Below are 17,184 nucleotides of genomic sequence, written 5' to 3'. Positions count from 1 at the left end.
GACGGGAACAGTCCTGGCTTTGACACCCCACCCCTTCCCAGCTGCATGACCCTAGGAGACCAGTTAGCATCCCCAGAGGTTTCCTCCTCTGCATTGATAGGTAGTGGGCTCGGGGTATCTCTGCTCTGTGGGACTCTGATGAGGATTAAAGATTCAGCCACAGGGTGCCTGGCAGGATGACTGGTAGGGAATCGGGGTGAAATAAAGAGCACCTTGCACCTTTCTGTACAGGGAGCACTCTGAATTTGAGAGCCTGCCTCACAAAATGAGTAGTTTCTGGCCGGGTCTGGGCCTTGGCGTCCCTCTCGCCTTTCTCCGGGCTTCCTTGGTCTTCTATACGTGCATCAGGCCCCCACGCCCACCCCCCGCCATGCAATGTCAAGAGAGCTCAGTCTGCCTTCAAGGCCTAGGACACTGGCCAGATGTGAGCTCCTCCGTCTGTCTGTCACTCTTTCGCCCTATCTTGGTGCCCTCTCTGTGCCTGGCCCTGTTCTGGGCAATGTTGGGGATATGCATGGACTACAACCCTGGGGCTCCCAGTCCAGTGCGGGGAGACAGACTGGTGCCTTAGATAGTGACAGTTCAGTGTGGGCAGGGCTGAGATGGGGGAGCCCAGAGGAGGGAGCCTGACCCACTGGGGGGTCATGGAGGGCTCACTAGAGAAGGGGACCCTTGAGCCGAGGGTTGAAATGAGAGTGTAATGCATAAGAGGAGGGAGAGGATGAGGTGTGATGAAGCACTGGGCCTGCACTGGGAGGAAAGGGAAGAGTTTGGGGTGAGGCTAGAGCACAGTGCCCGGTGGTGGGGGGAGGGTCCCGTTCATGGACAAGGCTTAAAAGGGGCCTCTGAGGCCTGGCTCCCTCCTGCCCGCCTTGTCCTAGCTCAGTCCGGAGCACTCACAGCACCCTTGGAGGGCCTCCCTGGATCGTCTGCATACCCCCCTCCCCAGATGAGAAGCCCTGAAGGGCAGGGCACCCGGTCAGAGCCCTCCCTGTCCCCCTAGTCCCAGCACGGAGCTTGGCATGCAGTCAGCCTCGGGCGGTATTTACTGATGAATAGCAAGATGGTATCTAAGTTGGCATTCTGGATTAGAAGCCTAACTCCAAGGGGCTGAAGCCGAAAGGGGGAATTTATTGGCTTATGGAGCCGAGGAGACTTGAATAGTTTGACTTCAGGCCTCGCTGGATCCAGGGTCTCAGACAGCGTCGTCCATCGGGACTCTGTCTCTCTTCACCTGTGAGGTCACCTTTCCTGTGAGTCGGCTTTGTTCTCGGGAGGTTCTCTCCTCTTGGTGGATGCCAGGGTGGCTGCCAGCAGCTCCAGAAGTGGGGGGCAGCCTCAGCGACCCCTGTGGGCAGAGAGCTCTTATTTCCCGATAGTTCCAGCACAGGCCCTGGGAGGGGCTACGGCTGGTCCTACACGGGTCAGCCTCCTGTCCTCGACCAGTCACTGTGACAGGGGCTTTGGGAGGACAGTGGGGAGTGGAGGTAACATGGACGTCCCCCCTGGGGTCCTGGGATGGCGTCATGAGGGAGGTGGTGGGACCAGTGCCCGTCTACCCAGGGAAGCGGGAGGGGAAGCGGGCCGGTTGGTGCTTTCACAGGCCAAGGCAGCCTCACCACAGAGGCAGGTTGTGCGCCTGACGCGCCGTCTGCCTGGGGGACTGCTGGGGGTGTAGGCTTTAGCTCCCAGCTTCCATGTGCCTTTTCAGCACTGGCCTGGTCCCCTCTGAAGGTGTGAGCCCAGGCGGCCTGGGTAGGGGAGGATGGCGTTCCACAGACGTTGGGTCGTGGGAGCACAAGAGCCTGGGGAGTCCTGCAGGAAAGAGCCCCGAGAGCCGGGGCCCTGGGGCCCGCAGGGACCTGGTCACCCACTGGCCACGAGACTCTCAGTTTCCGCTCTGTCAGGTGGGGTGACGGAGACGGTGCCCTTCCCTCTTGGGGTAGGAACGGCGTGACAGGCGGCCTCCCAGGGTGGGCTCTGCCCATGCAGTGGCCAGACCCTGGGGAGTGAAGGCCACCTGCGGTTAGCTCATGGAGGGGGTTAGAACCCAGGCCTGGCACGGGGCCGCCCAGTAGCTTCAGCCTCGCTGGCCCCCTCTGGTGTGCTCAGTCCTGGCAGCCTCCCTGTTAGGGGACCCAGTGGTTCCCCCTCCCCAACCCTGGTCTCCTACAGATCCAGTCCTCCCTAGACCTCACGTAGCTCCTGGCGCTGCTCTGCAGCAGCCCTGGTGGCCCCCGTCTCAGGCTGAGAGCAAAGTCCTTCCTGAGGCCGCCGTGTCCCCGTCGCCTCCCGCCTCCGCCTCCTGCTGCGCTGGCCTCCTGGTGCCCAGGATCCTGCCAAGCCCGTTCCCACCCTGTCACACCTCCCCTCCCAGGGGCCACTGCCCACCGCTGTATTTGTATCTGTCTCATGCGTGTCTCCAGCTAGCTGTTGAAGCCCCAGCAGTGAGAGTTGGCCCCCTACCCCCTTGTCCCCACTCCATCCCCACCCCCCACCGTTGCTTCCTGGTTTTTTGACTCCCACTTGAATGAGTACCAGCTCCAGGCTGGCAGGGGTGGCCTGAGTCATCGCCCCCTGGTGCCCAACCTGTCCTTGCATCTTGTGGGTGCACCTGTGCACCTGTGTGCAGAGGAGAGACAGACGTTTCTGCCTGTCACCTGATGCCTGGCCTCAGGTTTCTGTCTGTCCCTTTGTGAGGGCAGGGGGGAGGGGGAGCAGTCTCTGCTTGCCCCACAGCCTCTTCCTGGGAGACTGGTGCCCGCTGCACACGGCATCGTCCCTCGCCAGGGCTCAGACCTTCGTCTTGGCCCCGGCCCCTGCCTCCCGCTCAGGCCTGTCGAGGTAATGTGAGAATGAGGCTGTGTCCCAGTTACAGAGCAAGACAGGTCTGGGTGTGCGTTCCAGTGCTGCCGCTGCTGGCTCCGTGACCTTGGACAGACGGCTTGCCCTCTCTGAGCTTGCCTCCCCTTATTACGAAATGGAGATATAACTGCCAGTTTCATAGGATCGCACAGCTGGCTGAATGAAACTGTGCGTAAAAAGTGCTCAGAGTGGTGTCTTAACACGGGTTAAGTGCCCAATACCTGGAAGTGGTGACCATGGCCACCACCATCGTCATCTTTTTCTCCAGCTCTGTCTCCTGTTGAGTCAGGCCCCACACTGGGCAGCTACTTGGCGGGTGCCCTCACGTCCCTTATCTCCTGAGACCCTACAGATGTCCCTTTCAGAGACTGAAAGAGGTTGTTGAGAATGTTTATCACAGTCTCACCAGGACAAGGATTGGAACGCAGGTCCTCTTATTCAAAGCCGTGACCTCTGCACATCCCATCCCCGGCACACGGGGCTGGGCGCCCCTCACGTCACCGCCCCTCCTCTCTGACAGCCGCTTAAGCCAGCCCCTGCATAAGTCGGACCTTCGGAGCCGTGGCCTTGGGAGCTGAGGGAACACACACTCATGTACGTGTCCCCCTCGCACACCCATGTGTCCTCCTGGTCTCGCCAACCATTCCGTCACCGGACAGGTGCTTTGGCAAGTCTGTTCTGGGTCCCTGCCTTCCCGTGGGGTACACAACACGACAGTGATGGCCAGCCTTTGGTGAGCACTCACGGGCGTGTGCTAAGCCCTGGTCTGAGGGATGGGCTTGTGTTAACTCAGTCACCACACTTAAACTGGGAGGACTCACACTCAGCCCCGTTTTCAGGGTAAGGTGATTGAGGCACACAGGTCAAATCGCTTTGCTCGGAGTCATGGAGTTTAAGTTGGGAGCCAGGATTCGGCCCCAGGTGCTCTGGCTCTGGGGCCCATGCTCTCAACCGTGCTGCGAGATGCCCCATCTCCGGTGGGCAGCGTGAGATGCTGCCCGGGGAGGGCCTTCCCCAGGTCGAGCTCGCTGAGTATGGGAGGGAGGAGCCAGGATCCAAGCCCCCTGACTTCGGGCTGGAGCAGGGCCCTCACCACTTTGCAACCCCGCCCTCCGGAACCTGGCCCCAGAGCTCCGACTTGGGCCTCCCGGCCAGGCCCACACCTAGTGTCCAGCCAGCACACCGCATGGGTGGCCCTCCTCCTCCCCAGCTCACCTCCCGCCTGCTGAGTCCTCGGGGTAGACCGGGCACGCATGCATGTCTGTGGGTGCCGAGCTGCAGCCTGGAGGCCCGGGCCCCATGCTTCGGAGCCGCTGCGGCCTGGGAGAGCGGCCCATTGACTCGCCGCCACCTGTGTGGTTTGCTTAAGGCTGGACAAGTCGAGGACGGACAACCCGAGGTAGAGGTCTTGATGATTTCGTTACAACATCACAAATGAACAAGTGTGTGGCGGCCGGGGCTGAGCCAGCCAGCCTGGGCCAGCCCTGCCAGCTTATAAAGTGCTTGGGTGGCGCCTGGCACAGCGGAAGTGCTGTGTCGATGCTCCGTGTTATGTCTCCGAACCACCTGTACTGCCGTTTCCTTACCATTTTTTTTTTTAACTGGTTCGTTTAAAAAATTTGAATATGTTTCATCTCATTCATTTCCAAGTGATGGTTTTGATGTGATAGTCCTTTTTTCTTAGTATATGAATGAAACACACATACATAATGATTACTACGAGGTTCTTCCCGACCCACCTGACACTCGCGTGTGCCCACTGGGGACGGGCCAGGCCTGGGGACGTGCTTGTGATGCTGTTGGGGAAATCGAGGCAGGGTTGGGGTGCCTGCAGGCTGCCAAGCGCACACCACAGTGCACTGACTGAACCCCCGCTTCTGTTCCTTTAGTGTCTTTCCCCAGTGCTGTCCCCACCTTGAACATGTGTCTCAGCATCAGAGGAAAGTGACAAGATGCGCTTGTCATTCTTGTCTCCAGTTGCTCTGGGCCGTGGACCCCCACGTCTCTGAGTATGTCCATCTTTCCTACCCCCTGCTCTCAGCTTCCCCTGCTGTACATGAGTGGGCAGATGCAGCCTCCCCGAACCCTGGCTGTGACCTTGTGTGAGGCTGTGCCTGCATCCAAACCCCATGGGCGCCTGGCTGGAGGGGTGGCTGGATGGTACCTGTGGCTGGTGTGGAGGTGGCAAGGTCAGAGACCCTGGGCCTTGAACTCACCAGGAGGCTCGTTAGAACAAAGACCGACCCACCGGGCAGGATCCCAGGGGACTTCAGGAGCTGAAAGTCCTAGGTGGTCAGGGAGGGCTTCCTGGAGGAAGGGATGTCAGAGCTGAACACCTAAAGGACCAACTGCGGTTTGAGAGATTGCTTAGGGCTCTTATTCCCTGTAGACTGTCTAGGACAGCGATCCCCAACCTTTCTGGCACCAGGGACTGGTTTCGTGGAAGATAGTTTTTCCACGGACCGGAGGTGGAGCGGGTGGGGGTTATGGTTCAGGCGGTAATGCGGGTGATGGGGAGCGGCAGATGAAGCTTCACTCGCTCGTCCGCCACTCACCTCCTGCTATGCTGCCCGGTTCCTAAACAGGCTGCGGAACGGTACCGTACCGCGGCCCGGGAGTTGGGGACCCCTGGTCTAGGGCACCGAGAACTGCTAGTGACGACCCCACGTGTACCCAGTACCCTACTTCATCCCCATCTGACGTGAGCAGGCCAACCCCACCTTGGCCTGGGGGCCTTTATTGAAGGGAGCGTGTCTAGGGGAGCAGTTTTTGCCCTTTGGCCATCTGATAAAACCTGTGTACCCTTTCTTGGAGTGATGATTTTTAAAGGCAAAAAGTAGGATTACAAAGGATACCAATTAAAATACAGTTTATTAAATCGTTTAAAAATCGTGATCTAGTAATTTTGCTCTTCCTCGTTGACACATGAAATAACAGGATGTAGCAGCAGCTCGATTGGCTTGCAAAGTAGTGATGAGCATTCAGAATCTGCAATAACTGTTATGTGATGTGAAAACATCTGCCATTTCTACTGAGGACAAAGTCTCAGGGTCTGCTAAACAATGTTTCTTTTTTCTCTCTTTTTTGTGCTATGTTACTAAGAAGGAAATGCTGAATTTCATTTCTGTTCAGTTAGTGCAAATAAAAAGACAGTTTTTCCCCACTCAAGCTCATGGACCCCCTGGGGGTCAGTGGCCCCTGCTTGGCTGGACTCCCTGAGGCAGCTGCGGGCCAGCTCCTGTTCCCCCTCCGCCCCCAAGAGCTGGGAGCCACCAGGCACACGACTGCACGTCAGAGAGCTCCCTTGCTAGGCCTGCAGCGGGGCAGCTGACACTGGGGAAGGCTGTTGATCACCTATAGCTTCACCCAGGCTCCACCCCGCCTGCTTCCACCCAAGGAGGAAGAGAGGGCCAGAGGACCGGGCCTGACCTCTGGGAAGCCTGGGGCCTCTGTCGGCTTCTTTCTTCCAGCAACCCCACCCAACACAGTGGAGAGAGTTCTGGAGCCAATATTTGACTCTGCCTTTTACCAGCTGCCTGACCCCAGGGAGGCAGCTTTCTTTCCCTGGACCTTGGTTTCCTCCCCTGGAAGACAGGGTGCGGCTTGATGAGGTCGGGGCATACGGCACCCGGCCAGAGCAGTGGCTGGAGGGAGCATCCTCTCAGAGATGCTTGCCCAGAAGCTCAGCAGGGGCTCCCGCTGGCCCATCCGCTGCCCGCCCTGCAACTCCCGTGCCCTCTCCATTCGGCTGGCCCTGAGAGCTTTCTACTCCCAGGCCTGAGCCTGTCCCTCCCCTGCTCAGAGCCTTTTCTTCCTGCTCTCCTGGTTGCCCCAGCACAAAATCCAAGCTCTGATAGGCAAAAACTGAAAAGAATACAAATATCTTTTCACCTGGCGAATGGATAAACAAAATGCATACATCGGACAGTTACTATGTAGCACTACAAAGGGACCGAAACTCAAAGTTGTTATGTTCCAGAAAGAAGCTGGCCACCAAAGGTCACATACTGTTTACCACCATTTTTGTGAAATGTCCAGAAAAGGCAAATCTGTGCAGACAAAGGCCAGCCTTACCTTCCACGTTGTGACAGGCCCTGAGCTTCCTGAGGACAGGGCTGTGCAGTTGTTGGGTTTGGGCTGCATCCCCTTGTTCACTTTGGGAGCCACTGCCTGTAACCATGGGGCACCAGGGCCGTGTCAGGGATTCTGACCGCTGCCGTATCCCTGGGACAGGAAGCCCCGTCCTGAGTACCGTCCCGGAATATTTCGCTGTTGAGGGAGCTGGGAGTCTGAGAAGCCACATGGCATCTCAGTTAAGAGCTGAGTTCCGGCTCCACCACTTAGCAGCTGTGTGGCCTTGGGCAAGGTGCTTCACTTTTCTGAGCTCCACTTCCTTATAAGGTCGAAATGTGGATTCATTCTCTCATTCAAAAAAAAACCCCACAAATCAAAACACCTGCTCTGGGCCTGGCCCTGTTCTGGATGGTGTTGGGGACACAGTGGTGACCAAGACAGCCCCAGCCCTGCTCTTCTGGGACTCGCAGTCTAGAGGGGGAGGCGGCTGACAAGTAGAAAAATGGCGTGATAGTAGTTGTGTAATGTTCATGTGAAGGTGTTTGGGGAGCCTTGGGGAGTTGGGGAGGGTGGCGCTGACTTGGTTTGGGGCCGTCTGGGACCACCTCCCCAGAGCAGCAGTCACAGCGAGGCACCTCAAGGCAGGACTGAGCTCAGTGGGTTGCTGGAAGGAAGGTTTATCATGGAGGTTGAGGGGGAGGGGGGATGGCACAGGCCAGCAGGCGGGAGTGGGGGAGAGAGGCCCAGGGTGTGGAAAGTCACAGGCCCGGGTCCCCTCTGCCTGCAGCCCAGAACGTGACCGTGGATGAGGTCCTTGGTGCCTACAAGCAGGCCTGCCAGAAGCTAAACTGCAGGCAGATCCCCAAGCTCCTCAGGCAGCTCCAGGTATGCCGCGTGCTGGGGGTGTGGGGGGTACTGGGGGGCAGTCCCTGGGGTGAAGCTGCCCTCACCCCGCCCCCCAGCCCCCTCCGGGCCTGTGGTGTCCGCCCCGAGCAAGAGAGGGTGTACAGGGCACTCCCCCTCCCGAGCCTGGCCGGCCAGCCAGGGGCTTGTAAACATGTCTCTGGAAATCCTCTGTTCAACTGTAAAAGTCATCGGGCTCTTCCTGAATATTTAAGCAGTACAGAAGTATGTGAAGTAGGAAATTACTTGTCAAGAATCTTCCACTCCCCAAAGCAATTCTCTTTCCCAGGGGAAAAGCCACGTACACAAAAATTAAAAGTCTGAATGACAAAAGTAATATATATTCTCTGACTTTAAAAAAAAGTTAAAATACTACAGATATAAAAAGCAAAACCGGTTTCTCACTTCTTGCCCAAGTCCCATTCCCCAGGAGTCCCCGCTGGTGACAACTTGGGGTTTTCGTCCCCTGGACTTTCTGTGCTTTTATAAATAGAGAACGAGTCACTATCTAGAGGTACACAGACACGAGGGCAGGTTCCGTTTTTATATGACTAGGGTGTTGCTGTACTCCTGGCCTGCTCGCCCCCAGCCGTCTCTCACAGGTGCCTTTCCTGCCACCTGTCCAGCCTGGTTGTGCTGGTAAAGCACTGCCTCAGTGCCTTCCCTCTGGATGGGTCCTTCCAGAATGTTCCAAGGTTGCTTGTTTCAGAGCCCCGGCTGCCTAACTCTCAGGGAGGTCCAGCCTGGCGCCTGCAGGTGTCCTCCTGCCTTAACCACCGTCCACTCTGCTTTCCCAGGAGTTCACGGACCTCGGGCACCGTATCGACTGTCTGGACCTGAAAGGTGTGTGTCTGGACGGGGCCGGGGGGCCCTTGGGTAGCGGGCAGGGAGGTGTGGGTGCCCTTCCTGAGGTGAGGCAGGTGCTGCGAGCCGCGGGGAGGGGCAGAGGACCTTTCCTCCCCCCCTTGGCCCGGAGCCCATGTTTCCACCCAGCCCCTCACCCCACACGCAAGTGTACGCGCACAAGGGGACTCGTAGATGTGCACGCACACGGCGTTCCATATCGTCCCAGGTGAGAAGCTCGACTACAAGACCTGCGAGGCCCTAGAAGAGGTCTTCAAGAGGCTGCAGTTCAAGGTCGTGGACCTGGAGCAGACGAACCTGGACGAAGATGTGAGCGGCCTGCCACTGCCCATACCCACTCCCTGAGCTCCCTGCCTCTTAGAGGTTTGGGGGGAGGGCATGGCAGGAGGAGGGAACCCCCTTGGACCAAGGCTGGGCAGGGCCTCTTGAGGGACAAGACTGGGGAGATGTCCACTGTGGCCAGAGTGAGCGGGGGACGTTGGACTGTGTGTGAGGCCCGGAGAAGGGTCTCACAGACCCACCCCCAAGGCAGGGGCTTTGTAAGCAAGGGAGAGACTTGGGGAGCCAAGCCGGAGGGGAGGTGTATGACCACCAGGAAGGAGCCTTTCCAGGAACGCGTGCCCCCCCGCCCGCTGAGAATCACAGTGCCTGCAGGGGAGAGAGTTTAAGAAACATTCTGAAAGCAGCCCCCTGTTTATGCCCAGGTGTCCTCACCTCCCCAGGTCTGGAGGCCACCAGGAGCCCGGGGGAGGGCTCCTGGAGACCTGAGACCCAGGGACGGCAGAGGCCTGTCCTGGTCACGCAGCACATCACTTAGACCGCTCTGGGGGGTGAGTAAGAGGAAGCAGACCGGCTGCAGCAGGACAGGGGACGGGTTGGTTGCCGGAACCCGGAGGTGCCAGAGCAGCATCCGGGCTCTCCCGTCCCCAGCCGCTCAGCCCCTGCCTCCTGAAGCCGCACCCTGGGGCTGAGCCCTGCTATCTCTGCCCAGGGTGCCTCAGCCCTCTTCGACATGATCGAGTACTATGAGTCGGCCACCCACCTCAACATCTCCTTCAACAAGCACATCGGCACCCGGGGCTGGCAGGCTGCCGCCCACATGATGCGCAAGGTGGGTGCCCCCTACCCGTTCCCTCTCCAGGGCCCCCAACCTGTAGGGCCTGGGTCCACGAGCCGTCAGAGGGTGCTGGGCCCCAGCTTGTAGGCCAGTGAGAAAGCAGTGCCAAGAGGCACCCTGCTCCAGGCCCACCCTGGCCCCTTCTCTCCCTTCAGGCGCTTCCCCTTCCCCTCCACTTGCCCATAACGTGTCCCTGGGAGGCGGCGGTGGTCACCAGTCCCGTTTCACTCACGTACGGGGCGTCTCTGCCAGATGGGTCAGCGAGCTCAGCTGTCACAGCACTGCCTCGCTCACCCCTGCGGCCCCAGGCTGGGCCTTCCCTCACCAGCCAGCGTCCCCAGCCATAAAACCAGGTGGCCCTGCTGCTCACGGGGATACTGGGACGTGGGGCGGGAGGTCCCCCGGAGCGGGGAGGGCCGGGGCCAGCCTGACCCAGCCCTGCACCTGCCATGCAGACAAGCTGCCTGCAGTACCTGGACGCCCGCAACACGCCCCTGCTGGACCACGCGGCACCCTTTGTGGCGCGTGCCCTGCGCATCCGCAGCAGCCTGGCGGTGCTACACCTGGAGAATGCCAGCCTGTCAGGGCGGCCCCTCATGCTGCTCGGTGAGCCCCAGGGCGGTGTGCTGGTGGGCTTGGGCTGTTGGCCGGGTCCCCGGGGCCTGGCCAGTCACAGCACCCTCCCCTTTTCTGCCAGCCACGGCCCTGAAGATGAACATGACCCTACGGGAGCTGTACCTGGCCGACAACAAGCTCAACGGCCTGCAGGACTCGGCCCAGCTGGGCAACCTGCTCAAGTTCAACTGCTCCTTGCAGATCCTGGACCTCCGTAACAACCATGTACTGGACTCAGGTGTGTGCAAGGTCCGCGCGCCCCCGCCCAACTCCAGTTGCCCAGCACCCACTGTGTGCCCAGCTGGGAGCTCGTGGTACTAGAAGCACAGTAGTGGCCAAGACAGTCCTGGCCCTGCCCTCGTGGTGACGCCTCAGACTGGGCTGGGCTGTGGGAGCCCAGGGCGGGCGTCTGACCCAGTCTGGGGATCAGGGAGGAATCCTGGAGGAGGGAACAGCTCAGCTCTTCCTTCAGGATGAGGTGGGGTATTGAGCAGATAATTGAAATAATTCAATCTGGGGAAAGTGCCCTGGAGGAAACAAGGATGCTGGGATAAAGGCTCAACCGACAGCTGTTGAAGGTGCGCAGGAGGGGCCTCTGGGCAGTAATGAGGGGGCTGGGGCGGAGCCAGCAGTTCTAAAAGCCTAGGCAGAGAATCCAGGCAGAGGGAATAGCAAGTGCAAAGGCCCTGAGGTGGGAGAGAGCTTAGGTATTGGATATCTGGGTGGGGGGAAGAGCCCTGGTGAGCCAGGAAGTGAGTGAGAAGCGAAGAGGGAGTAGTCAGCAAGGCCTTGCCAGCGGGAGGAATTTGATTTCGTCCCTGTTCACCGTTGAGCAGAGTCCCCTGGCCTCAGTGTGAAGACAGGGTTGCGGGAGGGGGTGCAGAGTGGGACAGTGAGGCCAGTGTCCTCCTCCGGGGCAGCTGGGCCCGGACACCACGTGTACTGAGCACCTCCCACGATCGGGGCCTGTCGGCTCTGGGTTCACAGCCGTGAGTGCGGCAGGGGTCTCTGCCCTCAGGAGAGACAAAGCCAAGATACATTAATGGAATGCTGAGTCTGTCGGATGGTGCAGCGTGCTCTGGAGAAAAATAAAGCAGTGATGGCAGGCTGAGCTGTCTGCTGAGGTTAGGCTGGCCGGGATTGTCCCATGAGAGGGGGAGATTTGAGCAGAGGTCTGAAACAGATGGCGGAGGCCTTCATCAGGGTGTCCAGAGGAGGAACGTTCCCGGCCCAGGGGTCGGGGAGCCGTGTGTGCCAGGCCCAAGGCAGGGCGGGCAGTAGCAGGAGGTGTCAGGGCCAGAGCCTGTGGGGCCGGGCAGGCTGGGGCAGGGGCTTCTGAGCACTGGTGGGGTGGCTCCCGGGCCAGTGTCCCCCAGGGAGATCCCCCGGCCACAGACAGGACTTGCCCACGGGCCTCCCCAGGTCTGGCCTACATCTGCGAGGGCCTCAAGGAGCAGAGGAAGGGGCTGGCGACCCTGGTGCTGTGGAACAACCAGCTCACGCACACGGGCATGGCCTTTCTGGGCATGACGCTGGTGAGTCGGCCGGAGAGGGGAGGTGGGCAGCACGGTCCCGGTCCGGCACCTCTCCCACCCCCGGCTCTCATCATCTTCCGGCTGTCGCGGCTCCCGGTCTTGCTCATCCTGCCAGTTCAGGAACCTGCTGTCTTCCTCCAGCCCTGTTTGGTCTTTGCTTCAGCTTCTGCACCCTCTTTCCCTTGAGGACAAGTAGCCCTTCTTTTCATTGTCTCTCTGCATCCAGCACCATAGCCCAGTACAATGCTTTGTACGAGTTGAAAATGTTTTGCGTAGAAAGGTAGCATTTCTGGAAGCCATCAGGAGGCCTTAAATCTTTTCGTTATGTGGTATTTAAAGCCAGCCCACAGGGTACAAAGATTCAGACCCAGGTTAAGAATCATCCACGGTCAGGCCTGTGCCCAGAGTCCTTGGGATGCTGGCGAGGGCAGAGGCTGGGCCCGGGCTGTGGGGACGGGCCTGGCTGGACGCTCGGAGGGCTGAGGAGTGGACAGGGCAGCTGGCTCTTGGGAGACTTCTGAGTACACGAGGGATTCGGCCCGAAGCAGGAACGTGCCGGTGTTCGGACTGGGGGGCCCTGCCGAGGAGAGAGCGTGCACGTTTGCCTCATTCCTGAGTGGCCTCCTGGGCCTTTCCTGGCTCTCGTGCGCCGCTCCCTCCAGCCGCACACACACAGCCTGGAGACGCTGAACCTGGGCCACAACCCCATTGGGAACGAGGGCGTGCGGAACCTCAAGAACGGCCTCATCGGCAACCGCAGCGTGCTGCGCCTCGGCCTGGCCTCCACCAAGCTCACGTGCGAGGGTAGGGCGCGGGGCTGGGCGCGGGAGGCGGGGCGGCCAGGCCGGGGGGCGGCCAGCCGGGTGTGGGCCCGTGGCCAGCCCCTGCGGTCCCCCTCCCAGGCGCGGTGGCGGTGGCGGAGTTCATCGCCGAGAGCCCCCGCCTCCTGAGACTGGACCTTCGGGAGAACGAGATCAAGACGGGCGGGCTCATGGCACTGTCGTTGGCCCTCAAGGTGAACCACTCTCTGCTGCGCCTGGACCTTGACCGCGAACCCAAGAAGGAGGCGGTGAGTGCGCTCTTCCCTGCGGGCAGGTGGGGGGCCGGCTGGCCTGGGGCGGCCCCAGGACCTGCTGGGGGCGGGCCATCCAGAGCCCGAGCCAGGCCCGCTCTGCCCGCAGGTGAAGAGCTTCATCGAGACGCAGAAGGCGCTGCTCGCCGAGATCCAGAACGGCTGCAGGCGCAACTTCGCGCTGGCGCGGGAGGAGCAGGGGCAGCGCCTGCAGCCGTCGGCCTCCATGGCCGAGATCGCCGTCTCCGAGCCCCAGCCCGATGCCGGCGCGCCCGCGGAGGAGCCCGCCCCCGAGGCGCAGGAGAACGGGGGCCCCGACCCTGGCGCCAGGCTGGACTCGGACTCAGACTCAGACTCTGAGGGGGAGGATGGGGAGGAGGAGGATGGGGACAGGGCTGAGGCCCCCTGCCCCGCCCTGGTGCCTCCCACGGACTCCCTGGGCTCTGGGGACAGGAGCCCCCCAGGCTGCCCCTCCTCCCCCACCGAGCAGCGCATTTCCGTGTCCAGCCCCGGCCGGGGCCACAAAGTGTTTGTGGTGACCCGGGTGGAGAGTCCACCCGAGAGGGCAGAGCCTCCTGTGCCACCCGCCTCTCCTTCCCCACCCGCCCCTCCTCGTCCTCTATCCCCACCTGCCCGGATGCCAGCTGAGGCCGTCAGCACTTGGGACCCGGGGTCGTCTGCGCCTCAGCCTCAGCCGGAGCCGCCCCAGTCAGGGCCACCACTGCCCAACGGCCTGAAGCCCGAGTTCGCTCTCGCACTGCCCCCGGAGCCGCCCCCAGGGCCCGAGGCCAAGGTGGGCAGCTGTGGCCTGGAACACGGTGAGAGGACCTCTGGGGCCAGGTGACTGGGGCCCCTGTGTGTTGTGTGTGACCCCGGCCAAGCACCTGCTTGTTGGTGTGCCTCGGTTTCCCCCTCTTTAACATGGCCCTTGAAGGGGCAGGGACAAGTGGGACTTGATCCTCAGTCCCCGCCTTACTTCCCTTGGATCCCTGGGAGCTCCTTGGGGGCGGGGCACGCAAGATCTGTTGACTCTGAGTCTGATGGTCTCATTGGTACCTGGGCCTGTGCTCCCCTGCGGCTCTAGCTCAGGCAGGGCTGGTACCCCCCAACCCACCCGCCTGACTGGAGGCCGCCCACCCTTTTTCTTGCGCAGAGCTGAGCTGCTCCAAGAACGAGAAGGAGCTCGAGGACCTGCTTCTGGAAGCCAGTCAGGAATCTGGGCAGGAGACACTGTGACGCCTGAGGTGCGGTGAGGGCCTGGGGCCCCGGGAGCTGGGGAGCCAGTGATGGAGCTCCTGGCCCTGACAGGTGCTCCCCTGCGATCTCTTCTCCCTAAGTTCCCTTCTTCCGGTCCGTCTTTGAAGAGCTGAGGCCAGAGCCATGAGAATCTGCTCACCCTCACCCCCAGCCTTCCTGAGGCCTGGGACCCCAGGGGGTGGGGGGCCTTCCTGGGGACCCCGGCCCCCCACAGCAACACTACACGGGGTGCAGGAGCTACAGGGAGTGGCCCTCCCCGCCCTGACTTAAGCACTTCTATTTATGTGTCCGACACTCGAAGACTGGGCTGGGGGTGGATGGGAGGAGGACGGGGGTGCGGGGAGGAGTGGATACTGGCCACAGGGCTGGGCACCTTTCCCCAGGGCTCCATTTGGCCAGGCTTGCCCTATCAGGGCAAGAGTCCTAGGTGGTGGCGGGATGGTCCCCTGGTGGCCCCGAGCACAGGACCAGGCAGGAGGCATGGCTTGGGAGGGGTGGTGAGTGATGGTGGTGGTTGGAATTTGTAGAGCAGCCCCAGGCAGGGTGAGGGCCTGGGCTGGGGTGGGTGGGGGAGATCAGAGGATCAGAGCTTTCTTTTTCTTAAGTGCAATAAATCTATCAGGGAGCTGGGGTGGGGAGCAGCCGGGGCTTGGAGACCCTGCTGTCCGGGCCACTCGAGGCGGCGCCCTGAGAGGCACTACAGCCCAGGGTGGGGGAGGCGCGGGTGTGGGGCGGGGGGCGGAGTGGGGGAGGGCTGCTCCTGTCGGTGCAGGTCTGCTCACACCTTTTCTAATAAACCAGAGCTGGGTTCCCCACTGGCCTGCTCTCTGCTTCTGCTGATCCTGGGCTCCCCCTGCGGGGGTTCTGGCACAGATATGGGGAGGGCAGGGGCCAGGCGGGTCGTGGCTGCGGAACATCTGCTGGGGCGTGTGTGGATGGGCCCCAGAGGAGAGGCAGGACAGGCAGGCCCCTTCTTGGCGCGCGCGCCCATGCTCCTGTGTCTGGCACAGCTGGCCATCTCGTGTATGATCCCACTTCCACTTCCCTCTCTTCAGAGGAAACAGCCCCCAAATGCCTTCCAGCTTCAGGTCCAGCTTCTCAGGGTGGTGGACCTGGCACGCGGGTCCAGAGGTCATTCCTCTGCCCGGTCGCCTGTGGCCCAAGGAGAACAGACACCAGCCCGTTGCCGGCAGCCCTAGATGTTCAGGCAGGAGGGCACTCTGCCCCGGAGCCTGGCCGGTCGCCTGCAGGTGCCGAGGTGCGCCCAGAGGGCTCTTGGGCATTTCTGGGAAATCTGACTTTCAACCTTCAGAAAAGGCGAGAACCACTTAAGGGGAAGGCCTTTGTGCCCACTCCTCTCCTGTACGGGAGGCCTGCCCGGGGTGGGTAGAGATGTGGTGGAAAGGTTATGAGAATCACTGCGTTGCTGATTGGGAGCCCATTTGGTTCCAGCACAAACCCGGGAATCTTCTGCCCCGGCTGCCTGGGTGTCTGGGATGAACACCTTTCCTGTTTAGGCCACTTTTTGTTTGCTCTTCAGTCACCGACAGCTCCGGTGTCCTGACCGCTCCTTAAGGCAGCCGCATTTGGGGCTCCCTCTCATCTGGGCGAGGGGCTGGGGGAGCCGTGCACGTCAGCCAGTGGCACCTGCCCCGCTGGCAGTGTCATCATCCTCTGGCTGGCGCAGCTGTGCCCAGGTGTGAGGTGGGTGTGGAACGAGCCCCTCCAGGGTGCCCTGCCTCCGGCCCAAGTCTTCTTGGGGAGACTGGGGAGTGTGAGGTTTGCTTCAAGATGCTGAGAAACCGCAGTCCTTTGCCAGGTTGGGGTCTGTCAGTACAGTCCCCTAAAAATCTCAGTAGGCCTTTGGTCGCATTTAGCCATTGCTCAGGAATCGACCCAGGTGGGGGCTTTTGGCCCTTGCAGCGGTTGGGTGCTCGCTCATCCCCTTTGCTCTCTGCCTCCACCTGCAGGCCAGGTGATCAACAGATGGCTGAAGGGAGGAGCAGGGAGGGTGCCTCCCCATCCTGTGGTGCCTGTGAGGGGCTGGGGTCCTGTTCCCAGCCTTGTCCCCGCCCTTCACTTTAGCTGGTGGTGAGGAATTAGGCCTTTTCAACTGTTCGTTCAGGGTTGAATTGTGCCCACCTCCTCACCCCCCAAAGATATGTGAAGTCCTAATCCCCAGTACCGCAGGATGGGACTTCCTTTGGAAATAGTGTCTTTATCGAGGTAATCAAGTTAAAAATGAGGTCATACAGTGCCCCAATCCAATATGAAAAGGGGAAATTTGGAGACAGTGACAGAACAGACGTGCTCAAAGGAAAGATCTGAGGACACAGAAGACCTTGTGAGGATGGAGGGCTTATGGTGCAACCCCAAGCCAAGGACGCCAAAGACGCCAAAGACGCCAGCAAAGCACCAGAAGCTGGAAGAGGCAAGAAAGGGTTCCCTTATAGGTTTCTGCGGGCGTGTGGCCCTGACAACTCCTTGATTTTGGACTTCTGACTTCCAGAGCTGTGAGAAAATAAATTTCTGTTGTTCCAAGCTACCCAGTTTGTGGAACTTTGTTACAGCAGCCCCAGGAGACTAATAGACCAATTCTGCAGTGCCCTGATTTTCCGACCTGTTAGGGGTCTTGGATCATGGAGTTAGATCCCTTTGGCCGAGTATTTTCTTTCCTTTGCCTTCAGCCATCCAAGTATCGCCCAAGCTAGACGCTGTACCACATCTTAGACCTCGATGCCCTAACATGGGAGATGTTTGTTTTCCTGCATGTGGGTGTTTGGGGTGACAGGCAGCTTCTCTCCATGAAGTGACTCCTGAAGCCAGGCCCCCGCGCCCTCTGGTGGCTCTGCCATCCCCTAGGGCCTCAGGAGACCCTGCAT

General features: G+C 60.5%; 1 protein-coding gene across 2 annotated transcripts in view; it reads left to right on the top strand.

Moving 5' to 3' along the window:
* PPP1R37 (protein phosphatase 1 regulatory subunit 37) overlaps positions 1-15,011 on the top strand; it is a 45,025-nt gene extending 30,014 nt beyond the window's left edge. The window contains exons 2-13 of one of the 2 annotated variants that reach the window (XM_060083351.1): positions 7,727-7,824; positions 8,640-8,685; positions 8,915-9,015; positions 9,698-9,817; positions 10,279-10,429; positions 10,521-10,676; positions 11,861-11,973; positions 12,636-12,777; positions 12,876-13,042; positions 13,155-13,863; positions 14,199-14,289; positions 14,383-15,011. In XM_060083351.1, coding sequence (XP_059939334.1) covers positions 7,727-7,824; positions 8,640-8,685; positions 8,915-9,015; positions 9,698-9,817; positions 10,279-10,429; positions 10,521-10,676; positions 11,861-11,973; positions 12,636-12,777; positions 12,876-13,042; positions 13,155-13,863; positions 14,199-14,281 — 1,886 coding nt within the window. In that variant the 3' untranslated portion in view covers positions 14,282-14,289; positions 14,383-15,011. Of the gene's footprint in view, positions 1-7,726; positions 7,825-8,639; positions 8,686-8,914; positions 9,016-9,697; positions 9,818-10,278; positions 10,430-10,520; positions 10,677-11,860; positions 11,974-12,635; positions 12,778-12,875; positions 13,043-13,154; positions 13,864-14,198 lie in introns of both variants that reach the window. The other variant, XM_060083350.1, reaches the window with a different exon arrangement.
* Positions 15,012-17,184: the final 2,173 nt, after the last annotated feature.

This window comes from Mesoplodon densirostris, chromosome 19, assembly GCF_025265405.1.
Source record: "Mesoplodon densirostris isolate mMesDen1 chromosome 19, mMesDen1 primary haplotype, whole genome shotgun sequence".
Lineage (NCBI taxonomy): Eukaryota > Metazoa > Chordata > Mammalia > Artiodactyla > Ziphiidae > Mesoplodon > Mesoplodon densirostris.
The sequence above is the reverse complement of the archived record's forward strand: the minus strand, read 5'-3'. Positions and strand labels throughout refer to the sequence as shown.